The 27104-nt window shown below is 49.5% G+C and overlaps 1 protein-coding gene across 3 annotated transcripts in view; it reads right to left on the reverse strand.

The window, feature by feature from the left end:
- Positions 1-27104, reverse strand: part of SRGAP1 (SLIT-ROBO Rho GTPase activating protein 1) — a 640444-nt gene that overhangs the window by 97864 nt on the left and 515476 nt on the right. For all 3 annotated transcript variants that reach the window (XR_011281914.1, XM_069629793.1, XM_069629794.1), the window contains 3 exons: positions 24978-25038; positions 24018-24095; positions 13869-14003 (listed from right to left, as the gene is read on the reverse strand). Coding sequence is in view for 2 of the 3 variants with exons in the window: in XM_069629793.1 (XP_069485894.1) it covers positions 13869-14003; positions 24018-24095; positions 24978-25038 (274 nt within the window). In the remaining variant the exon portion in view is untranslated. The remainder of the gene's footprint in view (positions 1-13868; positions 14004-24017; positions 24096-24977; positions 25039-27104) is intronic.

The following is a 27104-nucleotide window of genomic DNA, read 5'->3' on the forward strand; positions in this document are numbered from 1 at the left end:
CTCACTATGATGCATGGCACACACTATATATTTGTCGTGTGGTGGCCGCAATGCCCAGAGGGGGCACACCATCTTTACCTCTACATGTCCTGTGGTAAGCCTTTCCTCTTGGGTGGCCCTGTCCACCATCATGGCACACAGATCTTCTTAGGCATGCCTCTGTGACCCAGGGGTACTGCCAGCATCATTCCTGTGCATGCAGCACTTACTTTCTCCCGGCGGTGTTCCCGTTGCCATGGGGACACCCCCGCCATTGTCGCCCTATGGCACACAACTGGCGTTGCCCACCCCCTTCTTCTCTGCTCCTGTGCAGCGCCAGTAGGCTGGTCCACCTGGCTTCTTGGAGCACAGCTGATGTGCTGGGACTCCACTCTTCAACCAGTCTGCAAGGGCGCGGGAGCCCGGGACATCCGTTGCCTTCTCTTCACTTCACCCTGGCTGCTAGGGCGCAGGAGCCCGGGACATCTGCTGCCTTCTCTTCACTTCACCCAGGCTGCAAGGACGCGGATGCCCGGGACATCCATTGCCTTCTCTTCACCTCTCCCAGGCTGCAAGGACGCGGAAGCCCGGGACATCCGCTGCCTTCTCTTCACTTCACCCAGGCTGCAAGAACGCGGAAGCCCGGGACATCCGCTGCCTTCTCTTCACTTCACCCAGGCTGCAAGAACGCGGGAGCCCGGGACATCCGCTGCCTTCTCTTCACTTCACCCAGGCTGCAAGAACGCGGAAGCCCGGGACATCCGCTGTCTTCTCTTCACTTCACCCAGGCTGCAAGAACGCGGGAGCCCGGGACATCCGCTGCCTTCTCTTCACTTCACCCAGGCTGCAAGAACGCGGAAGCCCGGGACATCCGCTTCCTTCTCTTCACTTCACCCAGGCTGCAAGGACGCGGAAGCCCGGGACATCCGCTGCCTTCTCTTCACTTCACCCAGGCTGCAAGAATGCGGAAGCCCGGGACATCCGCTGTCTTCTCTTCACCTCTCCCAGGCTGCAAGGACGCGGAAACCCGGGACATCCGCTGCCTTCTCTTCACTTCACCCATGCTGCAAGAACGCGGAAGCCCGGGACATCCGCTTCCTTCTCTTCACTTCACCCAGGCTGCAAGGACGCGGAAGCCCGGGACATCCGCTGACTTCTCTTCACTTCACCCAGGCTGCAAGAATGCGGAAGCCCGGGACATCCGCTGTCTTCTCTTCACCTCTCCCAGGCTGCAAGGACGCGGAAACCCGGGACATCCGCTGCCTTCTCTTCACTTCACCCATGCTGCAACAACGCGGAAGCCCGGGACATCCGCTGCCTTCTCTTCACTTCACCCAGGCTGCAAGAACGCGGAAGCCCGGAACATCCGCTGCCTTCTCTTCACCACCTGGGCCACACGCTAACACCTTCGACACTCAACCCGCACACATCGGGCCCTCTCTGCCACTTTCATCTACAAGGCTTTTGCTTTACACTTGCCACTGACACTTCCCCCCACCCGCCGCCCCCCGGCCGTACATTACTTACCAGCACTTCGGGATCTGAGGTGATCCGCTGGCAACCTTCACGGGGATAAAGAGAGCGGTCTTCCCGAATGCTTTAGGAAGGATTTCTTATTTATGCCTTCGTACAGAAGAGCTGTACCGGGAAGCTCGGCGCCCTCGTCATAACCCATAATCCCAGCTAGTTTCCTTTCAGATGTCAGTTTGCAGCTATTTTACACTCCAGTCTGAATCTTTAACAAGGCCTCCTGTACTGCAGCCAGCCGAGCAACACATTAATTCAGGAATGTTTTTGGAAGCATTTCATTTTCAGAGGTTGCTCAAGGGCCAGAGCACAGCCACTGATCCTGGAAGTCTGGCACTTCCTACGTGTAAAAGGTTGGAGACCTAGAAATCCAGCAACTGACGATGCACAGACATCCTCGGCGCTGCACTTCACCTCCTGGAATCCACAGAGGGGAACTTGGGCACCTGGGGCCTCGTGTGTGTGCAGCTTTACAACGCTATGCTCCCTGGCCTCAGGACTCCTGCCAGGTGGCGGCTGCTGCAATGAAGCCTCAGCGGCTGCTCGGGGCTCTGAAAAAACATGTTTGCTATAATGCACGTCAACACATCCTGTCCAATTAATTAATTCATCTTTTATAATGCGCTTAATCAGTCTCTAAGAAGTTACCGGGATTCAAAACTGTGCTGCTCTGCGTTGCTTTGATTCCAAGACAAACGCATTGCCCCCCGGCTAGCCTTCCGACCCAACTCTAGCCTATCAAATGCAGGGACGTCATTTCACCAAAATGGCTCGGGTGGCGGAAGTGACATCACACGACCCTTGTCCTCTGATGACATCACAGGAAGTGATGTCATTTGACTCCACCCCGAAGTGGCATCATGGGAAGCTATGGAACACAACCTTTCACCTCTTAACCAAACAGAAAGTGGCATCACATACCTTTGCTCCCAGGTACACTACGATAAAAATATGGTTACGATATCACTGTAATGTGATATACATTTCATACAAGAATGAACCACCATATGTATCAATCATATCAGTGTGTATAGGCCCATATTACCAATTTACTGTGAATGCAAGCAGACATCCAAGGCCAAAGGATAATGGTGTGTTATTATAAAGCACTTATGTTTAAGTGCTTTATATAGAACAAATATACATGCAATATCACCCAATCTGTGTTGGTACTCTTTTTTTAGACCTCAGAAGGAAGAGAGGCTGACTTGGCCATGCCGGGTTAGAACCTGCAGATGACACATACACATCGCAGCAGCAAGCGCTCAACCTACTGAGCTATGTTCTCAAAGTAAGAAAGCTAATTAAACTCTGTAGTGTCTACCAATAAAGTGGTAACTGAGATTTAACAGGAGGTCAGCTCATCTGCAGGTCTGGTGCAAAGTTGGCCACATGTCAAGCCTGCTTGGATCTACTTTTCAGGCTTCGGAGGTTGGCAAAATACATACGATTGGGAGGGTTCATAACTGTGCATTAAAGAATTTAGAGTAGCGCAGGGAAAGCAGCGCACTTGCATGGCATCCCGTACTCTGGGCACTCGTTACCTCATACATGCAAACAAACATCGGGAACAGCATGCCAGGGAGATGGGAAAGATAGACACATTACAACAAACATTAATTGTGGCACCATGGAATAAAGGGCCACTTTATGTTATATGGTCTAACATTTCTACACTGTACACAAGCTTTTAGGCACAAGGATTTTATCAACTGATTGAGGACACTGAGATGGAATGTCTTGTGATGATCTTAAGCGTATAGTTTTTGTCTGCATATTGAATTTGATGTGTTTACGAACAGACTAAATCAGACTAAATCAATGACTCATCCCCTGAAGTGTGCCTAAAATAAACCTTTACTGAGTCTAGCAATTATTTATAGAATTCCAGAAACACTATTTATTATTCCTATTCTTTCTTATTTAGGGTCACTGCTGAACGTGTTACACTTGTGGAACCCCTTGTTTTATTTTTAAGAGGCCCAAACAAGTAAGCCAGCCACTTCAGAAACAAAGAGCCACATGTTGCTGGCCATATAAATGGAGCTTCCATTAAAAAAAAAGAAATGAGAACAAATATTTTGAACATTTTTTCTAGGGGTAGCAAGGGAGGCTCAGCGGGTCGCAATTGTGACCACTGGCGACCCCCAAATGACGTCCCTGATCAAATGTCTCCTTCTTAATTTCAAAGACAAACTCTACACGTTTGGGTATTTGCACAATAATTGAGGAAACAGCACTGAAACAGGCAAACAGGTTATTACCAACACTCCAAAACAACAAAAGAATGCAGTCTACATACGTAGAGAATGGTAACATTAAGGTCACCAGAAATACATCAGGCCATCACACTACAAATGTAACCTTTTACCCACACTACTCTACAACTTCACGAGTCTCACTTTAATTATAGTACTGGGGTAAGCTAACTGTAATAAAGCACAATCCACGCTTGTCTTAGTTGCTTCTTAATAAGTTCACTTCAGTTCTTAAGTTAATGGTTACAAGATCTAGATATCAGGTATAAGACATTAAAACTGGCACCCATCACCCAGGGAGGGACCAACTGACTTAACATAGAACACTCACCACAGTATTCTCCCACTCACACCTCAACATTCCACCAGGCACTCACATGACATTATCAATCACATGACAAGCCACAGCAGACTCAAACAAGTACTTCACAACACATCTCCCTCCTTACCGAACATACTCGCAACAAGTACTTCACAACACATCTCCCTCCTTACCGAACATATGCACAGACAAATACTTCACAAAGCATGTAATTACATAAACACCTAAACGCATCCCACCCAGTGCAGACTACCGTGCATATTCTACAAGATACTCCCACAGCTATGCAATTCCAAAGCTTCCCCTATACTTCTCCAAACACACTCATTATAAACACTAATCTCCTTCCATCTGTCCCTGCCACGGACAAACTCTAGACTCACACACTAGACACATACCAGCCCAGATCCAAGGCTACAACTACCCAACAACCCAATAAACTGCAAAAAAAACGTTTGTCCTTCAGCCCGCCCCCGCCACAGGCGATCCTTCAGGCTGCCACCCTGAAGAACCATTTGCCATCCTGACACATTACTAGACATCCAGGATGACAACAGAATCACCATAATCAGACAGAAAACTCAGTAAAACACTACACCCACCACTAGAAAATAAGCATCAATATGCATGCCACAAATACACAAATACATAAATGGACTAAGCCAATCGAGCAAAACCCAACCACGCCATGATATACAGATCCTCCAACAGCTTGAAAATGCTGGCCAGCCATCTTCAAGACCAGCAACTAAACCTGGGGTTGACCTAATACTCATCTCAATGGCAGCACTAACCAGTCCTATGGTCGAACCCTGACCTCAAAACACGATGGCCAGGATTTACAAACAACACATAAAGCAATAAAATCATCAGATGACTCTTCATCTTAGACAGCCACTTACCATCCACCAAAGTTTACTAGAAGGCGTTCCTTACAAGTACCACTACATCTAAATTGGTTATCTGTCCCTTGCAACAAGATGAGAGTCGACCTGTACTGCAATGCACCACTACTACTCCTACAATCACTAAACATACTACTTCCATTCTCCTCAGTGCACGTCTCAATTCCACTATGTCATAATCCTGACAAAAATGCTACCCCACAGTAGCACACAGGAATCACACCTAAATAAAACGACCTCACAATAGTTACTTACACAACACGCTACCTCATAACCCAATAGTGCAAAACACACTAAAACTTAAACTAATAAAAGAGGAAACCGCTATAGGAGGCGCTACCACCCATCAATACTCATACTTCAACACAGAGACGCTACTTCCTGTCAACTTCAATGGAGGCACTACCTCACTAATCTTTGTAGTTCACACCACCTATCAATACTCATGCTTCAACACGGAGGCGCTACCTCCTGTCAACTTCAATGGAGGCACTACCTCACTAATCTTTGTAGTTCTCACCACCCTTCAATACTCATGCTTCAACACAGAGGCGCGACCTCCTGTCAACTTCAATGGAAGCGCTACCTCACTAATCTTTGTAGTTCACACCACCTATCAATACTCATGCTTCAACACGGAGGCGCTACCTCCTGTCAACTTCAATGGAGGCACTACCTCACTAATCTTTGTAGTTCTCACCACCCTTCAATACTCATGCTTCAACACAGAGGCGCGACCTCCTGTCAACTTCAATGGAAGCGCTACCTCACTAATCTTTGTTGTTCACACCACCTATCAATACTCATAACTGTCTTTTTAAAGATGGCCAGAAATTGTCACAAAGATGGATATTTTTAGCTGCATTCCTAGCAAACTCGCTCAGTAGATATTTCTTGGCCAACAGGGACTAAAAAGAGCTATTAGTCCAAAGGTTTGCTTGAGAAGCTATTTTTTCATCTTCACCATCGTTATTTGTATAGTTCTTGTATAGTGCCTTTCACCATTGGAATGGTGCCAACGTGCTGCAGGTTGAACGCCCTTGGGGGACCGCAGTCCAGGTATGGGAAAATTCGGCACAGGTGTCTAGAATGCGTGTGTGCATTTTAAGTTGGGTAGGGGCATCCAGGTCCCGACTAGCTACCCATGTCAGGCCGTCAAATGGACGGGTGCTTTGCAAATGATACGAGGGCATGTGAGAATAGTCGAAAGTGCATATGTGTACGGCTAGACCAACAGGCCGATTCATGGAATGAATGTGCGCTGAAAAAACGGCGCACGCGTGCGAAAACGTGCGATTCGCAGTGAAATAGTGAAAATCGCAGTGCAAGTGCGATTATCGCATAGAAAACAGCGCACATCTATTCATGGAAGTCCGTGCACGTGCAAAATGTGGGATGAGCGCTGAAAAAGTGTGCGGCACACGCTGGCGCACAGGTCATCGAACGCCGTGCGATAAGGCCACAGCGAATTCGCACATAGCGCGGCGCACATAACAAAAGTAGGCGTAACACAGGGCGTTACACGCAGAATGGGGAACAACTCGTGAAAATGTGGGCGTCACGGGGGAAGTACAGGAGGCAAGTGCGCGGAACGCCCACACGCTCGCCTACAACACGTATTCATGGAATCGAATAGGGAAAAACAGCGCACGGCCAAAGACGCGCACAGGCCCATACATGTCCGCCACACGAAAGCAGGCGGTAGCGTCCCTGCGCAGGAAAAAAATGTGCGCCAAATTGTGCGCTAACATAAAGCACCTATATACAGCTCTGATGAATGTCCCATACTGGGCCCTATTGGACAAATGACGTGCAAAGGGGTACACGACAAACACGGACACCCGCTGTGTGAATAATAGCGTGTGCGTGTATTTCGGGGGTGCGCGAGAAGTTCTACACGCGATTGTGCTGGGTGCGTGAATTTCAGAGGTGCGTGAAGTTCCACACGCGATCGGGCCTGGGGGAGCGTGTGCGTGTATTTCAGGGGTGCGCGAGAATTTTTTACACGCGAATGGCCTGGGTGCGTGTATTTCAGGGGTGTGCGAGAAGTTACACACGCGATTGGCCTGTGCGCGTGTATTTCAGGGGTGCGCGAGAAGTTTCACACGCGATTGGCCTGTGCGCGTGTATTTCAGAGGTGCGCAAGAAGTTCCACACGCGATCAGGCCTGGGGGAGCGTGTGCGTGTATTTCAGAGGTGCGCGAGAAGTTCCACACGTGATCGGGCCTGGGGAGCGTGTGCGTGTATTTCAGGGGTGCGCGAGAAGATTTACACGCGAATGGCCTGGGTGCGTGTATTTCAGGGGTGCGCGAGAAGTTCCACACGCGATTGGCCTGGGCGCGTGTATTTCAGAGGTGCGCGAGAAGTTTCACACGCGATCGGGCCTGGGGGAGCGTGTGCGTGTATTTCAGAGGTGCGCGAGAAGTTCCACACGCGATCGGGCCTGGGGGAGCGTGTGCGTGTATTTCAGGGGCTCGCGGGTGGTTTTACACGCGACCGGGCCTGGGGGAACGGGGTATGTGTATTTCAGGGGCTCGTGGGTGGTTTTACACGCGATCAGGCCTGGGGGAGCGTGGTATGTGTATTTCAGGGGCTCGCGGGTGGTTTTACACGCGATCGGGCCTGGGGGAGCAGGGTACCACTCACCGTCTGTCTTGCGTGTAGAAGAAAGCGTAGCCAACACCCACCCGCTGTGAAGTAATAGCGTGTGAACCCCAACGCCTGCAAAACACACGCACCGCACCCCACGAAAAGCAACGCCCGTGCGCGATACGTCACAGACGCGCATACGCGCTTAAGGGCCTTTGGTCCAATGGAATCGCGTATGCGTGCTGACGCGCTTACGCGCTAAGGACCTTTCCTCGAATTACACGCTGACGTGCAGAATTTTCATGTGCCAAATCATTCCGTATCAAGCTGGCCACGCGTAAGCACACGGAAGACCATGCTCCTGCCCAAAAGGCCGAATTACTGCCCCCCAGAGCCCCGAGCAGCCTCCCACGAGCCATCTGCTGCTGCCTGCCTGCTGCCACCGTGCCCTGCCATTTGGTGCCTGCACATCAGCCATCTGCAGGGGTCCAGTTGCTGTGTCCACCCCTGCTGGAACAGAACACTCCCGACTGGGATACCATCGCTTCACAGCCCAGCCCCAGGACCCAGTTGCCCACCCACGCCTGCCTCGGGGGTCACCATGTCGGGGCAAACACCATCCGAGACCACTGGCGACCCCCAGCCAGAGGGGCAGAGGGCCACCAGCTTCAGTCAGAAGGAAGTTGGTGTCCTGGTGGAGCTTGTCCTTGGGCATTATGATGCCCTCTTCGGATCACCACGCGCCGACAAGGAAGACGGGACAGGATCTGGGACGACTTTGTGGTTGCCATCAATGCCGAGGGGGTGGCAACCCGCAACATCAAGCAAGTCAAGAAGCGCTGGGAGGACTTTAGGTCCAGGACCCTCATAAAGGCCCGGCGCCTCGTGGAGTGGGACGGGGGCAGCATGAGTACCATCCAGCTGAGGGTCCTGGAACGCGTACGCCCAGCGCTCCATGCCCAGATCTTTGAGAGGCAGACCCGTCTGGAGTCGAGCGGTAAGTGGCCAAGCATTGCTGTGTGAGACAGGGCATGTTGCAGTGTGCTGGTTGTCTGATACTTGCCTGTATGTGTGACATAGGCCATGTACACGTGTGTGTGTGTGCAGGGACATCATGGTCATGCATGTGAGACCAGTAATGTGTGAAGCACACGGTTGGTGTATGTGTTTAAATGCAACATGGGGAGCCCTATGCGGAATGGACACATGAGAGCATGCCAGTCTCTGTTCCTGGACATGGGTGGGGGTGAGGGATGGGTGCTGATGCCATGTACATGTATGGTGTCCATGTCTGTTTCTCTGACCTGCGTGTCTGTGACTTGTGAATGCCATGGATGCATGACACATGTCTGTGACAATGTTCAGAATCACTGATGCAGCCTAGTTATCCTTGCATCCACTGTGTCTGGGGTGTACGAGTCCAGATGGATGAAAGTACGTTGAAGTGTGTGCATGTGATAGGCATGACCCATGATGCATGTGAGTCCAAAAACAACATTGTATGCTTCAAGAGTCCCTTGGACATGTTTGCTTATGTCCATAGCATGCGCCATGCCTGTTACTGCATGTGTTTTGCCTGCACTGACCCATGTGTTGTGGAGGGATATGATGGAAGTGATCTTTGACAGTGCCACTCATCTGCTATTGCTTCCTGTCTAGGGGACCATTGTACAGTACCCTGATGCTTGTGTTCTATGTCTCCCTCTACACAGCGCAAAGTGAAGAAGAGGGCGGAGATGGCACTGTGGAGCTAAGCGGCGGGGATGCCCCCACGGCTGCAGCGGAAGGGGTGGGTGAGCCCCCACAGGGGCTTGCAACGGCGGAAGACGGTGTGGAGCCATCCAGGTTGGTGGTTTCCACAGAGGAGGAGGAGGCCGCTACTGAGCCGCACATGGGGCCTGGTGGGGGCATCCCTGCTGGTGCAAGTGGTGCAGTCCAGGGGCAGGGGCAGGAGGCAGCACAGGTCGCCGTGGAGGTGCCTGTGCATGTCACTGTCCCTGACACTGTGACTGCACCACCATGCACCAGCAGGGATGCCCCATCCCAGGCCCGTCCGCAGGTAGGGGGATGTCCATGTCATCTGACTCCCCTCCACCTGCGGACGAGGGGACCCGTGGCCGTATGGAGAAGGTCCTGATTGGTGTTGCGTTGCGCACGGCTGTCATTCGTGATGAGGTGTGTGCTTCCCGGGGGGAGCACGCACGTCATCACGAAGAGCACCGTGCCAATGTGGCCCAGTTGGGAGCGGTCATGGTCGGGGGTCTCATACATGTGTCGGGCACTCTGGCGATCCTCTCCTACTCTGTGGAGGCTATGCGCCAGTCGTACTCCATGCCGTCTTCCGGCCCAGATGCCACCAGGGCCCCCTGTGGACCTGCCCCGACCAATGCAGCCACCTCGGTGGGGATCCCATCCCTGCCACAGTCGGGAGTCGGAGGTCCAGCAGGGGTGGACACACCAGCAACTGGACCCCAGCAGATGGAGGATGTGACGGCATCATCGGGCAGGGCACGTGCACGACGGCGTCGGTGGATTCCATCAGCCTGGATGTCGTCGTGCTGGCACAGGCAGTTGCGTCGGAGGCAGCGGCAGGCTCGACGTGGGAGGCATCATGGCTCGGGGCCATCAACATCAGGGGTGCAGGCATCGGCCGGAGGGCAGGAGAACCCTGGAATGGGAGTGGCTTCCGTGTGGGAGCGGTTGGGCCAGCAGATAGGTGCGGAGCGGCAGCGGGCAGAGGAGGAACGGCTCACAATGGTCAGGACGGAGAACTCCATGCGGAGGGTGCTGAGGCGGGCTGAGTGCCTCGAGGGTCTTCGCAGGGAGTTGGAGCTGGACACTGCATTATCCCTGCGGGACCTCGGGGCCAGGGAACATGCCCGCCTCCAAGCCATTGTACAGGAGTTCGATGATGCCCTGGCCCATGACAATAACCAGTGAGCCGTCGGACTAGCCCGCTGCCCTTGTAAATAGTTATGTAGTTAGTGTTAGGTTTCCTTTGCTTTTTTATTTATTTTGGACCTTTTGGACAATGGACCACATTTTTGTTTATAGTTCTTTTATTAGGTAGTATTTTTATATAGGTTTAATTTCTTCAGTTGGGATCATGGACCCTGGATTGTTTATCTGTATATAGTTGACTGTTGGATTTTAGTTTTTTTTGTTGGATTTACCCATGGAGCAATGGTTTTCGGTTTTGTTTTTACCTTGGATTTACTTTCTTGAACTGTGACTTTGGACACCTTTCCTTTGGATTATGATTTGTGGTTTTTCATTATTTTATGGACATGCTGCTTTTGGTTTTTGATTCCCATTGTCATTTGTTTATTTTTTATTCCATTTATGCTGCTTTTAATACATTTTTTTCATCAAACTTCAATGTGTAGTATCATCTCATTGGTTTCATGCATATCATGATATGGGTTTTGAGATTCACTGACACCCATTGGGTGTATGGGAGGGACATGTGTTCATTTCCAAACTTGCAATTGTGGTTCTATCATGTTATTGCCATTTCTAAGTGGGTGGATGCAATACTCGGGTGGGTGTTTGGCATTTGGTGGCTGACCATAAGGGCCAGGGATCTAGATTGTGATGACATGTTGGCTGGGGGACATGTGTGGGGGCCTGGTGGAGGGTGCCCCGCAATGCTGGGGGGTGGGGGTGCAGGGGGACATGAGTGGGACAGGAGTGGGGGCCTGCTGGCAGGTGCCCCGCAATGCTGGGGGGTGGGGGTGCAGGGGGACATGAGTGGGACATGAGTGGGGGCCTGCTGGCAGGTGCCCCGCAATGCTGGGGGGTGGGGGTGCAGGGGGACATGAGTGGGACATGAGTGGGGGCCAGCTGGCAGGTGCCCCGCATTGCTGGGGGTTGGGGGTGCAGGGGGACATGAGTAGGGGCTTGCTGGCAGGTGCCCCGCAATGCTGGGGGGTGGGGGTGCAGGGGGACATGAGTGGGACATGAGTGGGGGCCTGCTGGCAGGTGCCCCGCAATGCTGGGGGGTGGGGGTGCAAGGGGACATGAGTTGGTGATCAGTAGTGCAAGGGGACATGTGCCTTTGCTGGGGGGCATGCCCATGTTGGGTGGGCTGCCTGCGGGACATGACCAGGGATGCAGGGTAGTCCCCTGTGGTGTGGGCTGCCTGCAGGGGCCGTGGAGGGTGTACAGGGAACACCTGGGAGGACCCACACTGCCAAATCACATGTAGGACTCCCCGGCACCCCTGGAATACACGTACCCAGCCCAATTGCGCGTAAAACTTCCTGCGCACCCCTGAAATACACGCACCCAGCCCAATCGCGTGTAAAACTTCCCACGCACCCCTGAAATACACGCACCCAGCCCAATCGCATGTAAAACTTCTCGCGCACCCTTGAAATACACGCACACGCTCCCCAGGCCCAATCGCGTGTGAAACTTCTCGCGCACCCCTGAAATACACGCACCCAGCCCAATCGCGTGTAAAACTTCCCGCGCACCCCTGAAATACCCGCACCCAGCCCAATCGCGTGTAAAACTTCCCGCGCACCCCTGAAATACACGCACCCAGCCCAATCGCGTGTAAAACTTCTCACGCACCCCTGAAATACACGCACACGCTCCCCCAGGCCCGATCGCGTGTGAAACTTCTCATGCACGCGTGTTCCCGAAACCCGTAATACACGTTCCCCGCTTTGCGTTTGCTGTTTGCCAGTCCGGTAAACTGGTCCAGGGTTGGCACAGCCCTTTGCGATGGTTTTGCGATCTTGATGGCTTTTCCTTGCCCGAGGGCGTTCTTGGGGGCGTAACTGGCGCTGCTGCAGGGTCACTGCGCCACTCTGCGCCACGTCTGCTTTTGGAGGCGAGAATCCATGAATACGCTGTGCGCGGAAATTGATTTTATGGCACGCGGCTGGCGCAGACATTCGCACGGGCACGCTCTGCGCCAGCCGCGTGCGACACTTTTGTGCGAATTTCCATGAATTACCCTGCAAATTTGTGTTGTGAGAGATAGCTACATTCTAATGGCTGAGGTGTTGTGCAATATACCATTGGGAAAAGGCGTATGGTTGCAGATGTGTGGGGGTGAGTAGCCTTGCCTTACCCATCTGCTGACTGCTGGCTTCTTGGATTCATACCCGCAGCGTCGACTCCCTCCTATTTTGTACTGGATATTGCTAGTCAGGTTAGTCCTTGAAATTCTTACCGCCCTTGTAAGTATGAAGTTCGCTCCTGCCCCAGTCATCCTGGGTTGAATAGCTAGCTCAAGAGGACAGGGTTAGTCAGGGCACCGGAGGAATGTCTTGAGGGCCCCCCGGAAGGCCAGGCGGTCCTCTATGTGTCGGGTGCTAAGCGGGATAGAATTCCAGATAGTGGGGGCTTGGATGGAGAGTGTGGAGCCTCCAATTCGGATTGATTTGAAAGAGGGGATCACCAGGAGGAGAGCTGTGCCTCCACGCAGGTTCCTGTTTGGCTGGTAGAGGATGGGCCGTTGAAAGGGACCCTTCCGGTCACATGTGGCAGCAACATGAACCAACCCACGCTCACTGGGCGGGCAGGAGGCGGGATTGGGAGGGAGCTGTGGCAGACGAAGGAGGTATGCGGAAAGAGGGTCAGGGATCCACAGAGAAGCCAAAAACACAATAAGGCAAAGTTGCTTACCCAGAAAATGTACACTCGGCTGGGGGACTTTTGGGAATGGCCAACAGACTAAAGCATCGCTACTGACGTCATACTGAGAGCTATTAGTCAAAAAATTTAGTCCAGAGGCCATTTTTTCAGAGCATATTTGTATAACGTCCCAAATACAAAAGCTAGGTTTTTTGCAATTATTTACTGGGAATTTATTGGGCGACAGTGGGTAGTTCGGCAGCGCATTTATAAACAAAAGTGAAGCATACTGTTACAAGTCCTGCAAAACCACCAACAAGTTTCTAAAACTAAAAAGTGTCTTATTGTGCCCTTTCTCAGTGTTGAGTTGTCGGCCAAATGTGCTTGCCACATAAAAGACAAAATACAACAAAAAAAAACACAGGCAATAAAAATAAAGAGGTTACAACAACAAAAAACTACTAAAAGGCAAGTCTGAATGGGCCCTATTCCTGCCTGCAGCAGAGGGCATGCCAGAGTGCTGAGGCAGCACAAAGCGCAGGGCGCGGCCACAGCTGCACGATGACTAACACTGCACAAGGGCCCGCACAGATGTGAAAACAATACGGACAGTCTTTCTCTCGTCAGATTTCAGGAAACCAGAAATAATATAAAAAAAACACCGAGCCGGGCCGAGGAGGGCAGGCGAGCACTACTTACTGATGCAGGATATTATATCGTTAAACCTTTCCTTGGGAAAGAGCGGGTTTTCCAGGCCTCGGAAATACAGCTTCAGCACGCCGGCCACCGAATTCATATCGTGGTTGTTTTGGTCGTCGGTCAACGGATCCTCACCTGCAAAAAAAAAAAAAAAAAAAAAAAAAAAAAAATCAATCGATGGCTCAAATGAGAAAGAGCTTCTTTGCGGCGTGCGGGGGCGTCTCGAGGCGTGAAATAAGTCAAGCGAACAGCAGAGCCTGTGCTTGAAATCTGAAAATAGAGAAACGTTAAATGTGGTCGACAAATTACATCCCAGATCCTGCGCTGGATGGGACAAGTCGCTCGCTGGGCCTGTGACCGCAAGCCACAAATGGTTACAGGCCTCCATTACGCGTGTGCAATGCATTTAGAGTCTTCCCTGGGGCGCCCCATTAAAAGAAACAGCGGATACCACTGGCAAAGGGCAAGAATGCCACACAAGGATTTGGGGGTGGGGGACTGCAGGTGAAATGGCAGACATTTTAGTTTTGACTCTTTAGGACACAACTATTGCATTGGAATACAGCTTGTGGGTGTCTGGTTATGTGCCCGCCCACTGCCAGGCTAATTCATTTGGCCATTCCCACCACTTACATGCCAACCCCCCCTGTCCAAAACACAGCCCACTAGGATCTCTTTGAGATAGCTCTATCGAGCAGTATCATGAAACTTGGACCTGTCGGTGTTCTTTCTAAGCAGTCAGCTGAGAGGTAATTGCAGCGGTAAATGTGATACTGGTGTGATGAAAAATGTCTGAACCAAGTGTGCCTTTTCTGTTCCTTGCACTAGAGCCCAGATGGGCCAGTGCCAGGCACTACTATCCAATGTCCAAGTACTCCTAACATTTTCCAGCTGTTGCCATCTTATGCCCATGTCGTGCCATTAACGCAGTGCCTGGCAAATGCCCATCCCATGCCTACACAAAAGCAAAAACTGCTGGCTTTGCCAACGCTTGTTACCCAAAGACTCTTACTTCACTTGAATGAGCTGCGTTGGGAGAGGGGGGGGGGTTATCTAATGTATTACTTGGTGGCCTCTATGACAACGAAACTGAATCACTCATTTTGTAAACGGAGGATAGCACAGGGGCAACACATGTCTTCAAAGCAAGACCATGCAGAGCAACAGAAGTTCGAATCCCGTATCCGCACTTAGAAACCAAACTCAGGTACGGTATTGTCTCGGGAGGATAGCTCAGGGGCAACGCGCTCGCCTTGGAAGCAAGACGACGCGGAACACAGGTTCAATCCCCGGGCCCGTGCTTAGACACCTCCATCCCCGGGCCCTTGCTTAGACACCTCCATCCCCGGGCCCGTGCTTAGACACCTCCATCCCCGGGCCCGTGCTTAGACACCTCTGGGTATTAAGCGCGCTATAAATAACCAATTACTATTAGGCGCGTTATTAAAAAAACAAAAATGAAAGACATTTTATGTTAAAAAAAAATGTATACTGTGCCAAACCACTGCCATAGTAGTCTCTGAGTCCTGGAGTTCGAGTATTGTTGTGCCCCTGCCATCTGGACCTTAGTGTGTGGGTGGAGAAGAAGCAGGGTAAACGGTAGAGGCCATCATGATGGGTCAAGGCTACAACAGGCTTACTTACACGCTCTGGGGCAAGAAATACAGCGCAGTAGCAACACCTGAATGTTAAGCTCACTGAAGTGGGTGGCAGGGAGCAGGATCAGCACCTTGAACCCAGCAGTGACACCTCTAAAGTCAAGCCCACCCTCATCAGAATGCATTGTCAGTGTCCCCGGCCGAACCCCAAGCTGCTCTACATGTAGTACAGGACGTGGCACAGGGGTGCCACCCAGGACGTGGCACAGGGGTGGGACCCCCCGGCACCCCCCCAGGACGTGGCACAGGGGTGGGAACCCCAGGACGTGGCACAGGGGTGGGACCCCCCCAGCATAGACCCTTTGCTGAACTTTAGCTTACTGTATATTATTCTTCGTGGTGACATATGATTTCATCGATTAAAAAAACAACTAATGAAATTTAAACAAATAAAAAACAACTAATACCAAAATAACACATTTCTTTTTCATTGTTATTGGGGGGTTCCCCCATAAACCTGCCTCCTTTTTTTTTAGTAATACAGTTCCCCCAACCCCAAAACCACTTCCAACCCCATTTTTAGTTTTTTTCCAAAATGAGTTATTTTGGTATTTGTTGTTTTTTCATTCATTGAAATTTCATTCGTTGTTTTCTATTTGATATAATCACTGCGCACCTTCTTCGCCCACCTGATTTCTGCATATTTTGACTTTTAATCTGGTTTGCGTTGCCTCAGAGTACTCCGAAGTAGCCGAAAATGTGGCATCGGAGAAGGTTAGAGCGCCACTGTGCCAATGCCGGAGGCAAAAACACTGTCGCCAAAATGCATGGGGGGAGAGAGGGAGGGAGAACGTTTCCACAGTGGGGGGAGTGGAAATGGCTGTTGAGCAGAGGTATTTAAACTGTGGGGGGGACCCCAACCTGAAATGAAAAAAAAAAAACGAAAAAAGGAAAAGAGAAGAAACTGCCGTGGGATGGAACATGCATGTTTGTGGATATCCCTCCCTACCATGGCCTCCGCCCCATATGCTCAGTTTGACGGGACCAGGCATAGGGTCAGTGGAAGTAGCTGACTCAGGGAATAGACACCCTAGTAGCGTGCTCTCTATCCCTTTCCAGAGAGCGCATCTTCAGGGTGTTTGAATCAAGTTTCAGGAACGAAACGAGACCGGGATTATATGAGTTAAGGAGAGGGTCACTGGAGTTGTTTGTGGAAAGGGTGGGGGGGGGTCTTTTGGATTGTTTGTAAAGCAGGTGGGGGAGTCCTGGGGTTGTTTTTGGAGGAGGTGTGAGGTCCTAGGACTGTTTTTGGAGCGGGTGGGGAGCCCTGTGGTTGTTTTACGAGCGGGTGGGAATCCAGTCCAGGGACTATGCAGGAAGTGGAGTTAGGGGGAGGCCTGGGCAGGAGCGGCTTGTCCATAATGGGGGAGCGGCTCGTCCATAAGGGGGGAGCGGCCATCAAACCAGCTGCCCCCTCACGCATTATGGAGGAGCCATCCCAGGGAAACACTGAGCGCTCCCCTCAGCTGCCTTTTCCAGCTGAAGGAGTGCTCCTCGGCGGGCTGAACTGTCAAAGGGAAACAATGCTTCCCATTGACAGTTCAGTTCCCCAGCTGCGCAAGCCCAATGAGCCATGCACAGCTGGGGGTGTTTTGCATCCAAGCCTTGCTTAACTCATAGGAAATGCTGGCTGGGGCACTGCATGTCTATATGTGCAAGGGGGAGCTCCTGTGCCTCCTCGCACATACGAAGACAGCAGACTGGAGTGAAGCATTAAAGCACCCACGCTCAGGCCTCTGTGTGCATGTGCATGTGCAGGAAGCTCTTGCTCTTGCAGTAGGGTGCGGTGACGGTGCACAATGGTTCATAGTCATATGGCCTTACTGTCCCTTTGGCATTTTTGGGGGAGCCGGACCGGCCAACATTTTGCTCAGGTGGGGTGAGGAGGCCAAGACCAAAAAAGTTTCAAGACCACTGCTGTAGAGGGAGAGAACCCCCTGTGACAAAAAGAAAATTAAATGGAAAAAATGTACTGCCACGTTGCACATTCATCATGATCACATTTTAGCACATGGCATTTTAGGACCATGCTGTAAACATCAAGACAAACCCACTGAGTAAAAATTACCTAAATTCCGTAGTCCTTGTTCTCGCCAGTGGTCTTCTAAGGTGGGCAGTCATAATTTCGACAGTAAAAATGTCGACAGTCATAATTTCGAAAAATAAATGTCGAAAAAAATAATGTCGACAAACAATAATGTCGACATTTTTTCGATATTTTTTCGAAATGTTCTATTTATTGTATAAATAAATAAATATATATATAACTAAAATGTGTTGAGTATGAGGGGTGAGAGGGTGGTGGGGGGTGGCAGGGGGTGTTGGGTGAGGGGGGTTGGGGGGGACACCCCCATAGTAAATGATACTCTTTTTATTTATTTAATTATTGAATAAATAAATAAATAAATATATAATTACTATGTGTTGAGAATGAGGGGTGAGAGGGTGGTGGGGGGGTGGCAGGGGGATGTTCGGTGAGGGGGGGTTGGGGGGGACCCCCCATAGTAAATGATACTCTTTTTGTTTATTTATTGAATAAATAAATAAATAAATAAATATATAATTACTATGTGTTGAGAATGAGGGGTGAGAGGGTGGTGGGGGGTGTGGGGGGGTGGCAGGGGGGTGTTGGGTGAGGGGGGGTTGGGGGGACCCCCCATAGTAAATTATACTCTTTTTGTTTAATTATTTATTGAAAAAATAAATAAATAAATAAATATATAATTAGAATGTGTTGAGTATGAGGGGTGAGAGGGTGGTGGGAGGGGTGGCAGGGGGGTGTTGGGTGAGGTGTTGATAGTTCTAATTGACATTTTTTTGTCGACATTTTTTTTTCTAAAAAATGACTTTTTACATTATATGTATAGGATATCGACATTATTGTTTGACATTTTTTTTTTCGACATTATGACTATAAACCGTCTTCTAAACATTGAAAGGCAGACTAGAATGACTGCCCCCCAGTGGCAGGGGCATTGAACTCTTGAGGATAAAGGTATACAATAAACAGGTACAATCCCACCCCCTCCAAGCGCACTGTGCCTCAACGGGATGTGATCAACCCTTGGTTTTTCCTTTCCTCTGGTGCCGTAGTTCTGCAGGGACAGCACTGTCTGCCCCTCGATTTCAGTTTCCTTTTTCCAGATCCCCATATTTTCGCTAATAAAACTGTAATTGGACATATGTAATTGGGACTATCCGCCGCGGTCTCTAGTCTTATCCAGTTAATGCTTATTTCTGAGTAGTGGCAGCATAGCCTAACCAGAGAGGGAAGCTTTCTGCTTTTAAAATCTAGATCAGTGGCATTCAAACTTTTTATACAGAATCCCCTTGAGTACAACTATAGTTTCTGCCGCCCCCCCCCGGCCCACATCTAGGGGTTGCCCCTCTCCCCCAAGGGAACTAACAGATGTGCAGGGGGGCCCAGGCTCTTTAAAATATAAGCAGATTCTCTAATGCTTATATTTTCTATTAAACGCATTCCCCTTAATCCTTTTTCATATTAAACAGTCATCCTAATCCTTTTTTAAATAGTCTGGGCCCCCTGTACATCCTTTGGGGCCCTGTAGGGGGGCCGGTCCCGCAGTTTTAAGACCACTGATCAACAAACTTCTCAAGAGGAGGCACAGCAGAAGTCCTTTTCCACAAAGACTTCTGTGGAAGCCAAGATGAGGAGGTCAAATGGTGAGCGGGAGACATGTGTGTTGTCACTCCACATGTGACCAAAAAGTTGTCATCCAGGGGGAAAGTATATGTTGCCGGTTTAGGGTGATTACGTCGGATCTATTTGGTCGTAGGAGAATTGGTTGATTTTCTTTTTTTTTACAGGTTGATTATGCTGCATCTGGGCCTCCGTGGGAATGGGGATTTACCAGCGTCTTTGCCACCTGTACTGCGCCACCTGTAATATCCCAGTAACAGCCGGATATCTGGCAGTGGAGGCAGCATTGTAGTTCCCAGGCATCGCACCTGAACTACCGGCTGGATACTGGGGAATTTGTAATGAGCCCCAAGGTCTTTTTTATTATGCGCGGCTCTCAGTCAGGCTGTCCGCACCACTCACGTCTGCATCCCTGGCTGGAGTGGTCGTCTTCGAACCACCAGATCCTGCCTTCCCTGGTGTAATGGATGGCCGAAGAAATGAAGATGCTCTAGTTGTCATGTACGAATGAAGTGACCAGCACCAGGTTCCTCTTTTCACAATCTCCTAAAACTGCAATGACCGTGACCCAGAGGCGTTGCTAGGGGGGGGCTAAGGAGGCTAGAGCCCCTGGTCTTTTGGTTGTAGCCCCGGATAGAATCTCAGGAGCTACAACCAAAAGGCTAGCTAGCCCCCTGTCCCGACAGTTCCGACATTAGCATAGCCACAGGTCTTTTCCAGACCTAGCAACACCCCTGCCGTGAACCCTTCTCTCGCAGTTCCTTCAAGGCCTTTTAGCGAGTAATCTGTAGGTCTGGACCAATTCCACTCGTCTGTCTGTGTCCCAGAGGATGTTCTATAGTAAATCAATCTGACCTCTTGTACATCCAGTGATTTGCCTCGTTCTCTCAGTTGAACACTGCTTTCCAGTTGGAGAACGGGCTGGCAGCACAATGCTGAAAGTTCCAGGTTTTTTGTCGCTGGATCCTTACTTAGCTATGCAGTCTCAATGGCCCCCACTTCTGCCTCCAAACCTTAAACCTTTTTCTCTCTGTAAACCATTCAAGATGCAACCGCCTCCATTTTGACTTCCATGGATGCCATCCAGGCATCTATGACGTTCGATGTTTGTGTGGGGTTTATCTAGGGCAGGGCGGTGCAACCTGCAGATTTCAAGGTGCTTAGGAGTAGGACTCCCTTGATCCTCACCATTATCTGTTGTCTAGGACTGATGGAAATTCTAGCCCAAAACATCAGGAGAACCAAAGGTTGCAGGCCACTAATCTAGTGAGTCCATGAGTCTCCTTTCCTCCTCAGATAAATCCAGTTGTGTCTTGCCTGCTGCAATCCGGCACCATCTTTCTTGTCTTGTACCTGCTGCCTTTTCAGTCTGTCCCTTGGATGTCTTCCTCTTTTCATCCATCCATCCTCGGCTTCAATAGTGTAGGGGATAACTAATCACTGCCCCCTACCACACTAGACAAAGCTCTCCCTGCAGACCACCCGCTGACACTCTCAGGTGTCTTAGGACTGTCTCCTTCCAATGCCGGCAACTCATAGTTGACTCCATTGTTGCCATGGGTGCCACCACTCTATCGCAGCTCCCAGCAGTAATGATCAGTGTTGAATCACTGCCCTAAATGACTATCGCTGCTCGTTACATCCCTTCACAATTGCTCACCAGTGCGGCCCAGACTTGTTACAGCTCCAGGGATCTTTTGCCACACTGATCGTGCACCGTCCTAAACGAGGGGAGAGCTCTCAGTCCAGGTTTAAGTGTATATTATATTTATTTATTAAAGACTTGGTTTCTGTGAAAGAAAGTAAGGAAGAAATAAATGTGTGTTTGAAAACAGCAGAATAAAGGAGCCTGGGTTGGAAATTCAAAGGCACTTAACCTTCCTGGGAAAGGAATCTCCTCCACAAACTATGAAAGGGCCAAGGTGTGAGAATTCGTGACGTCGTCAGACTGACTGGCATTTCTCCAGCAAGCGACAATGGAACAAGGGGAATCAGCACTAAATGAAAAGTGTGAATTCCTTGTGACACCTCTCCTCAGCTGCATCTGCCAGAATCAAAGGGTGCTATGGTAACGCTGCTGCCCAGAACTGACACAGACGGGAGAAAGATGTGGAAATTTTAAGGACCACCCTCCAGTGACAGATGCCATCCATTGGATTTAAAAGACTTTTTATAGTAAAGCATTTATTTCAGTAACCCAAAGAAGCAATAATGTGAAATTATGACCGTTTTAATGTAATTTGTGTACCATTGAAATAAGACCATGTGGGTCTTCTTGACATGTGGTGTGCGCGAGCGACAGTAAAAAGACATTTCTGGAGAAAGCGTACATGACACAGTTATGAAAGTTGGTGGGAAATATGCCCAACATTGATAGGCTTGTGTGTATCCATTTGTGGGATTTTTGATCAAATATTTTTAATAGAAATGGCAAAAGATTGACAGAAGGACGAAACACATTGCACAAACTTGGGAGTTGGAACAACATATTCCTTGTAAAATATGGGGTATGCCCATTTGATTTTCAGGAGGCTTACAATTGTAAATATAAGCATTTTGTTTAATAACTGATTTTGGCAAAAGTAACTGTGGTAGAACAAAGCACATCATAAAAACACCCACACTAAAACAGATGTCACTTCCCTGGGTTAAATCTGCTTTCAGGGAGGCGGCAATATCCACAGTCTGACCTATCCCACCTTAGAGGTATGTCCAGCTTAGTTCTGCCCACATAGTAAAAATCCTCTGATGTCATCCGGTTTATAAAAGGAGGAAGCTTAGGAAAAGTCAGGACATTCAAGAATCAGACATTCAAAAATCAACATCCAGGAATCCAGACATTCTACATTCACCCAGCAAGACTGCAGAGCCAGGCCAGAGGTAGCTGATCTTATTCAAGCAGAACCTCCTATCCAGGCAGAACCATTTATCCAGAATTCAACCCTACAACAATCCCAATAATTCAGGGAGAAAGGAGGAAAGGCTGCAGATTCCTTTGGGAGAATCCTGTGACCAGACCGGTCTTTGCCCAGCTGATGCACCCGCTGTCCACTGAGACCAGACACTGGTTGCCTAGCTGTGTCCCTAGAGGAGAGCCGCCGCCGCTGCGCAGTGACCAGACCCTTGTCCCACTGTCCAGATACCCAGTTAGCGGTCCAAACTACCCAATTCAAGTGCTTCTTGTAAGTATCACCCCTCACCAATATCTAAAAGCTTCATACACCATTATGTTACCTTGCAATTTGTCCAACCCTATTAGCAACCCTATAAGAAACCCTGTAAGTACCCTAGTAACTTCTTAAATTGTCAGTATACCTAGTGTGTCCTGTCCTTAAAAGAATCTGTGTTACTCTCCATGTGTTAGCGCAATTCTTTCCAAATCATTTCAGTCCGTTGTGCAAGTCCATAGTACCGTTTTTAAATAAATTAATTATCTTCCCACAGAGATGAATATGGCGTGGAAAGGTTAACCTTGCAAATTAACCTCCTTGTGTACCGTGTCTTTCTTTAAAAATACTCAGCCCCTAAAATATAGTTGGAGTAGGACCAATCATTTTGCTAACAAAACCGAGTTGCCCGTGAAAGTGTTTCCTTTTAAAAATCAGATTTTTCTTTTCCACTAAGAATCCCACACTGTCACCCATCCAGAGTCCCCCTTTCACTTTAGAATCCTGCCTGTTAGGCGCCTTTGTACCTCATCAACAAAACCGATTTCCGATTCTGTTTAGCTCATTTCTGAAGTTGTTTGCCTATTTTAAACCTGTGAAACCAAAGAAATTGCAATTTTGCCACGTGATTCTTGCTGCACCGTTTTCCCTTCCCAAAGTCGACTTTCTAAACTGTATGCCTGCTGTTTAGTACCTTGCCTGGTAGCTTGTAAGGTTTCTGGCTTTTGAGTACAGTCACACCCTTTCTTGTCTTATTCATTTAACCGCACATGTGAAATAACCATTCAGTAATCCGAGTGCCCTTTTGTACATTTTTCAAGGGTTTCTATCCGATTTTGGCCTCCCATTCAGGGGTGGTAGGCCGGATTTTTATTCTGAATTTTGCCTAGTATACCGGACTCCCTGCTCCTCCCCTCCACCCACACAAAACCTGGTTAACAGGGGTTTGAGGGAGTGTTGCAGGGGGAATGCCTAACTGTGGTGCCATTCGAAAATACTACCCAAAAAGTAATCTTACTTTCATTCATTTGTGCATTGTGTATCTGATGTTCGAAGGTTAAACAAAGTGTATCCTATCATTTTACTGTGAAATTATCACAACACTGGTTATTGCTGCCCTATATTGAATGTGTTTGATTTTTATTCAAAATTAAAAATGAATAAATATTTCATTATTACACACCGGCCTGGTTCATGGTCCATTGCGACATAGGGTGTACATTAAAGGGGTGTGTGAGATGGGTTGGCTGCTTTCTCAAAAACTGAATCCGAATGTAAAAAACTTGAAATCGTTTTTATTGTGTGCTGCATCCCTGGCCAGTAGAAAGAGTCTTAATCTAGAGTGTGCTGCATTTTTAAATACTGTGACAAGTCACCCATGTCCCCTCTCCCTCCTCCACTTTTCATTGTCGGCAGTCAGCTGGGAGGATAGCTCAGAGCGCACTTGTCTCGGAAGTAAGATAATGCTAAACAGCACGGGTTCGAACCCCGGTCCGTACTTCGAGGCCAAACTCAGGCATGAAGCAGGATATAAGAATGCAATTTGTTAATTTTTTTCAAACATTTCATATACCAGTGGTGCGAAATAAATCCTCAAATAAAATTAAAATAAATCAAAGTTTAGGATCCCAAAGAACTATTTTGAAAAATAAAACAAAATTACCTCTCTCAAAAGAATTCTTGATGTCGTTGACTTCCACCTGGGAGCCCGACACCCGGAATATTCCTTGATGCTGGAGACCTGAGGGTGCAAGACAAGAATACATGAGACTGCCGTTCCCTCTGTACCGTTTGCCAAAACAAACCACCACAAACTGGCTGAAAATGCAGCCTACAAAAATTCCCTTTCTAATGCTAACTCATCTGCACTATTATGATAACAGTGTGGGGTCGGGACACCCCTCCAGCCATGGTACAGCCCAGAGGGAGAGTCCCAGAGACAACCCTCCAGCCATGGTACAGCCCAGAGGGAGAGTCCCAGAGACACCTCTCCAGCCATGGTACAGCCCAGAGGGAGAGTCCCAGAGACACCCCTCCAGCCATGGTACAGCCCAGAGGGAGAGTCCCAGAGACACCTCTCCAGCCATGGTACATACAGCCCAGAGGGAGAGTCCCTGTGAACTGTAAAACGAGCAAACGGAGGATAGCACAGGGGCAACCCATGGAGGGCAACAGAGGTTTGAATCCCGGATCCACGCTTAGAAACCAATCTCAGGTACGGTATTAGGCGGGTTATAAAAAACCAACTAAATAAATAAATTAAATTAAAAAAGATAGGTTTGGAAAAATATGTACTTGTGGCTTCCAAGACGGCAACCTGTTAGCTACATGTTTTTGTTAGCTGCTTGTACACACATTGCAACGGGCACAGAATTACTGATATCATAAAAGGGGCGAAGAGTCGGCGCTCCCAGAGGGCAGATTGTATGCTGTGTTTCAGTATTTTGTGGTTAAAATTTCCGGCCTGCGACAGTGCTGCAGTGATCCATTTTTAAAGTGAAGCAGAGGTCCGAGAACTTAACTCTTGTTAAAATGATGGCTAAATGATGTTGCCTTCGATAAATAAGCGCAAATGCTAGAAATGCCAGACAGGCGCCCCAAAACTAGGAGAAAATCCACTTACCGTACAGGTTGATGAAGCGAATACAGCTCTCCACTATCCGAGGAATGATTTGCCCCGAATCCTGGGAAAGGAAGCACAATGCATATGGTGGGCAGGAAAGAGGGTAACATCGATTATGCCAGCGAATCAAGATACAGTGGCTCAGAAGCAGTCTGAGGTGTGCCAACGTGAACCCCTGCCAGTCTCTAAGCGTGGGTGGAGACTGGAAAAACATGCATCATGACATCACACAACTAAGCCCTAAAAATTGACGGGGGTCTCGTTAACATACCAATTGCATGTGGTGTCACCAGAAATTAGCATATCAAGGTGCCCTCTGAAAAAAGTGGGGGGTACTCCGTCCACCAGCGCGTACCGCAAGACCTTATCCGTGCACCACATAACACCACGGACGAGAAGCCAACAGAAGGCAGGCCATGGCAAGGATGGGGCTTGGCACAAACATGCTCCACACCACACAGCTGCCGTCAATTAAGCCAGCCGCATAATGGCGTTTCGCAGTTTACCGGAGACTCGTGCATTGGTGGAAATGCAGCGGCGGGGGCCACAAGGCTTCCGACAGAACTAATGAGGACTCTGTATCTTTCATCGGAGTCGCGCAATTGCAAGAGAACGCGCGTGGGTGGGACGGAATGTTAATTGCAAAGCGCGCGGGGCGCACATTGTTCGCGCGCAAAATGCGCCAAGAATCGAAAGCCGGCCGGACGGAAATGCCTGGGTTCAGAAATGAAGGGAGGACAATATGGTTTACAATTTGGGGGAAAGGAAGCGAGCTCTTCGGCGCACAGTGCCAAGTGGCCGTGTGGGGCGGGCGCGTCTAGGGGGACTGCCAAAGGCCTCGCATTAATAGAGCGTGGAGTCCCTACTCTGGCCAAAGGCTTCTGGAATACACCCAGGGCTGGCAGTGACAGTGGGTGCTTCAGATTGATAAAATACCTCTCCACACAGCCTCATCAGTGCACAGGGCCAGGGCTTGTGGGGAATCGCAGTCATCATGCTGCCTGCACAGAAAGTGGGACCCAGCTACACTACTCAATGCCAACATTGTTGTTTTATTGAAGTAAATTACCTCGTGGTCATTTCCATTGCTGAAATTACATTGTGGCAAAATTTATGTTGAGGGGTAATGGGAGGAGAGAAGTGTTGGGTGCAGGTGGTGGCCAGGGAGTAAGGGACGATAGCTCAGGGGCAATGTCCTCGCCTTGGAAGCAAGAGGACACTGAGCACCACAGGTTCGATCCCCGGGTCGCGCTTAGAAACCTCTGGGTATTAAGCACGTTATAAATAACCTAGCATATTATGGGGTAACGGCACATTTTAAAATACAAAAACTAGTTGAAGAATGGCACAATGTCATTTCAACTGAGTAAACTCATTTACTTTCATGACACACCACCGCACAGTTGATGATTACGTCACATGTTTACGTTACATCACCCAATGTGAGGCCCACTTTGAAAGGCATGTCTATGCAGGGCGATACATTTCAGGGAGATGAGAACGGACTCTTCTTTTTAGTCTGTTGTGGCATCAGCAATGGGGCATTCTTAGGCAGCTTGTGCCAGCACCACTGCTTGGCATCAGCCTCACACGACGAGAATGGCGAATGCCCGTCGCTTCGCTGGCTTTGAATGCTACGGGAGCGAGGCCTCACACGGCACAGCTATGTCTGCATGGCACAGCCGGGCTCTAAAACGCAATCACAGCTGTTGGTCCAGCACAGGGGCTGGTATCACTTCATGCAGACCTGAAATCGGAACTTACACGGGCACGTAATATGCCCCAAGGACTCCGTAAATAGTGACCTCTATTATTTGCAGTCCACTTGTATTTGTTATGCATTTATATAGCGCAGTGAGTCCAATGGCATCCAGGAGCTAGTTACAGATACATGTGAGTGGGTGGTACAGAAAGTGGGCAACAGAGTCCCTTTCTTTTTTCTTAAGTGTATAGGTTTCTGCACCTTGAAAGCGAGGGGGGGGGGCGGGGAGTGCTCATTTTGGCAGTAACTTCAATTCAACAAGAAGGACCCCAAGGCTGGTCCACTACTACAAAGCTGAGAAAGGGAGCTGTGGGACCCCAAGGCTGGTCCACTGCTGCAACGCTGAGCAAGGGAGCTGTGGGACC

This window comes from Ambystoma mexicanum, chromosome 12, assembly GCF_040938575.1.
Source record: "Ambystoma mexicanum isolate Mex_15411 chromosome 12, UKY_AmexF1_1, whole genome shotgun sequence".
Lineage (NCBI taxonomy): Eukaryota > Metazoa > Chordata > Amphibia > Caudata > Ambystomatidae > Ambystoma > Ambystoma mexicanum.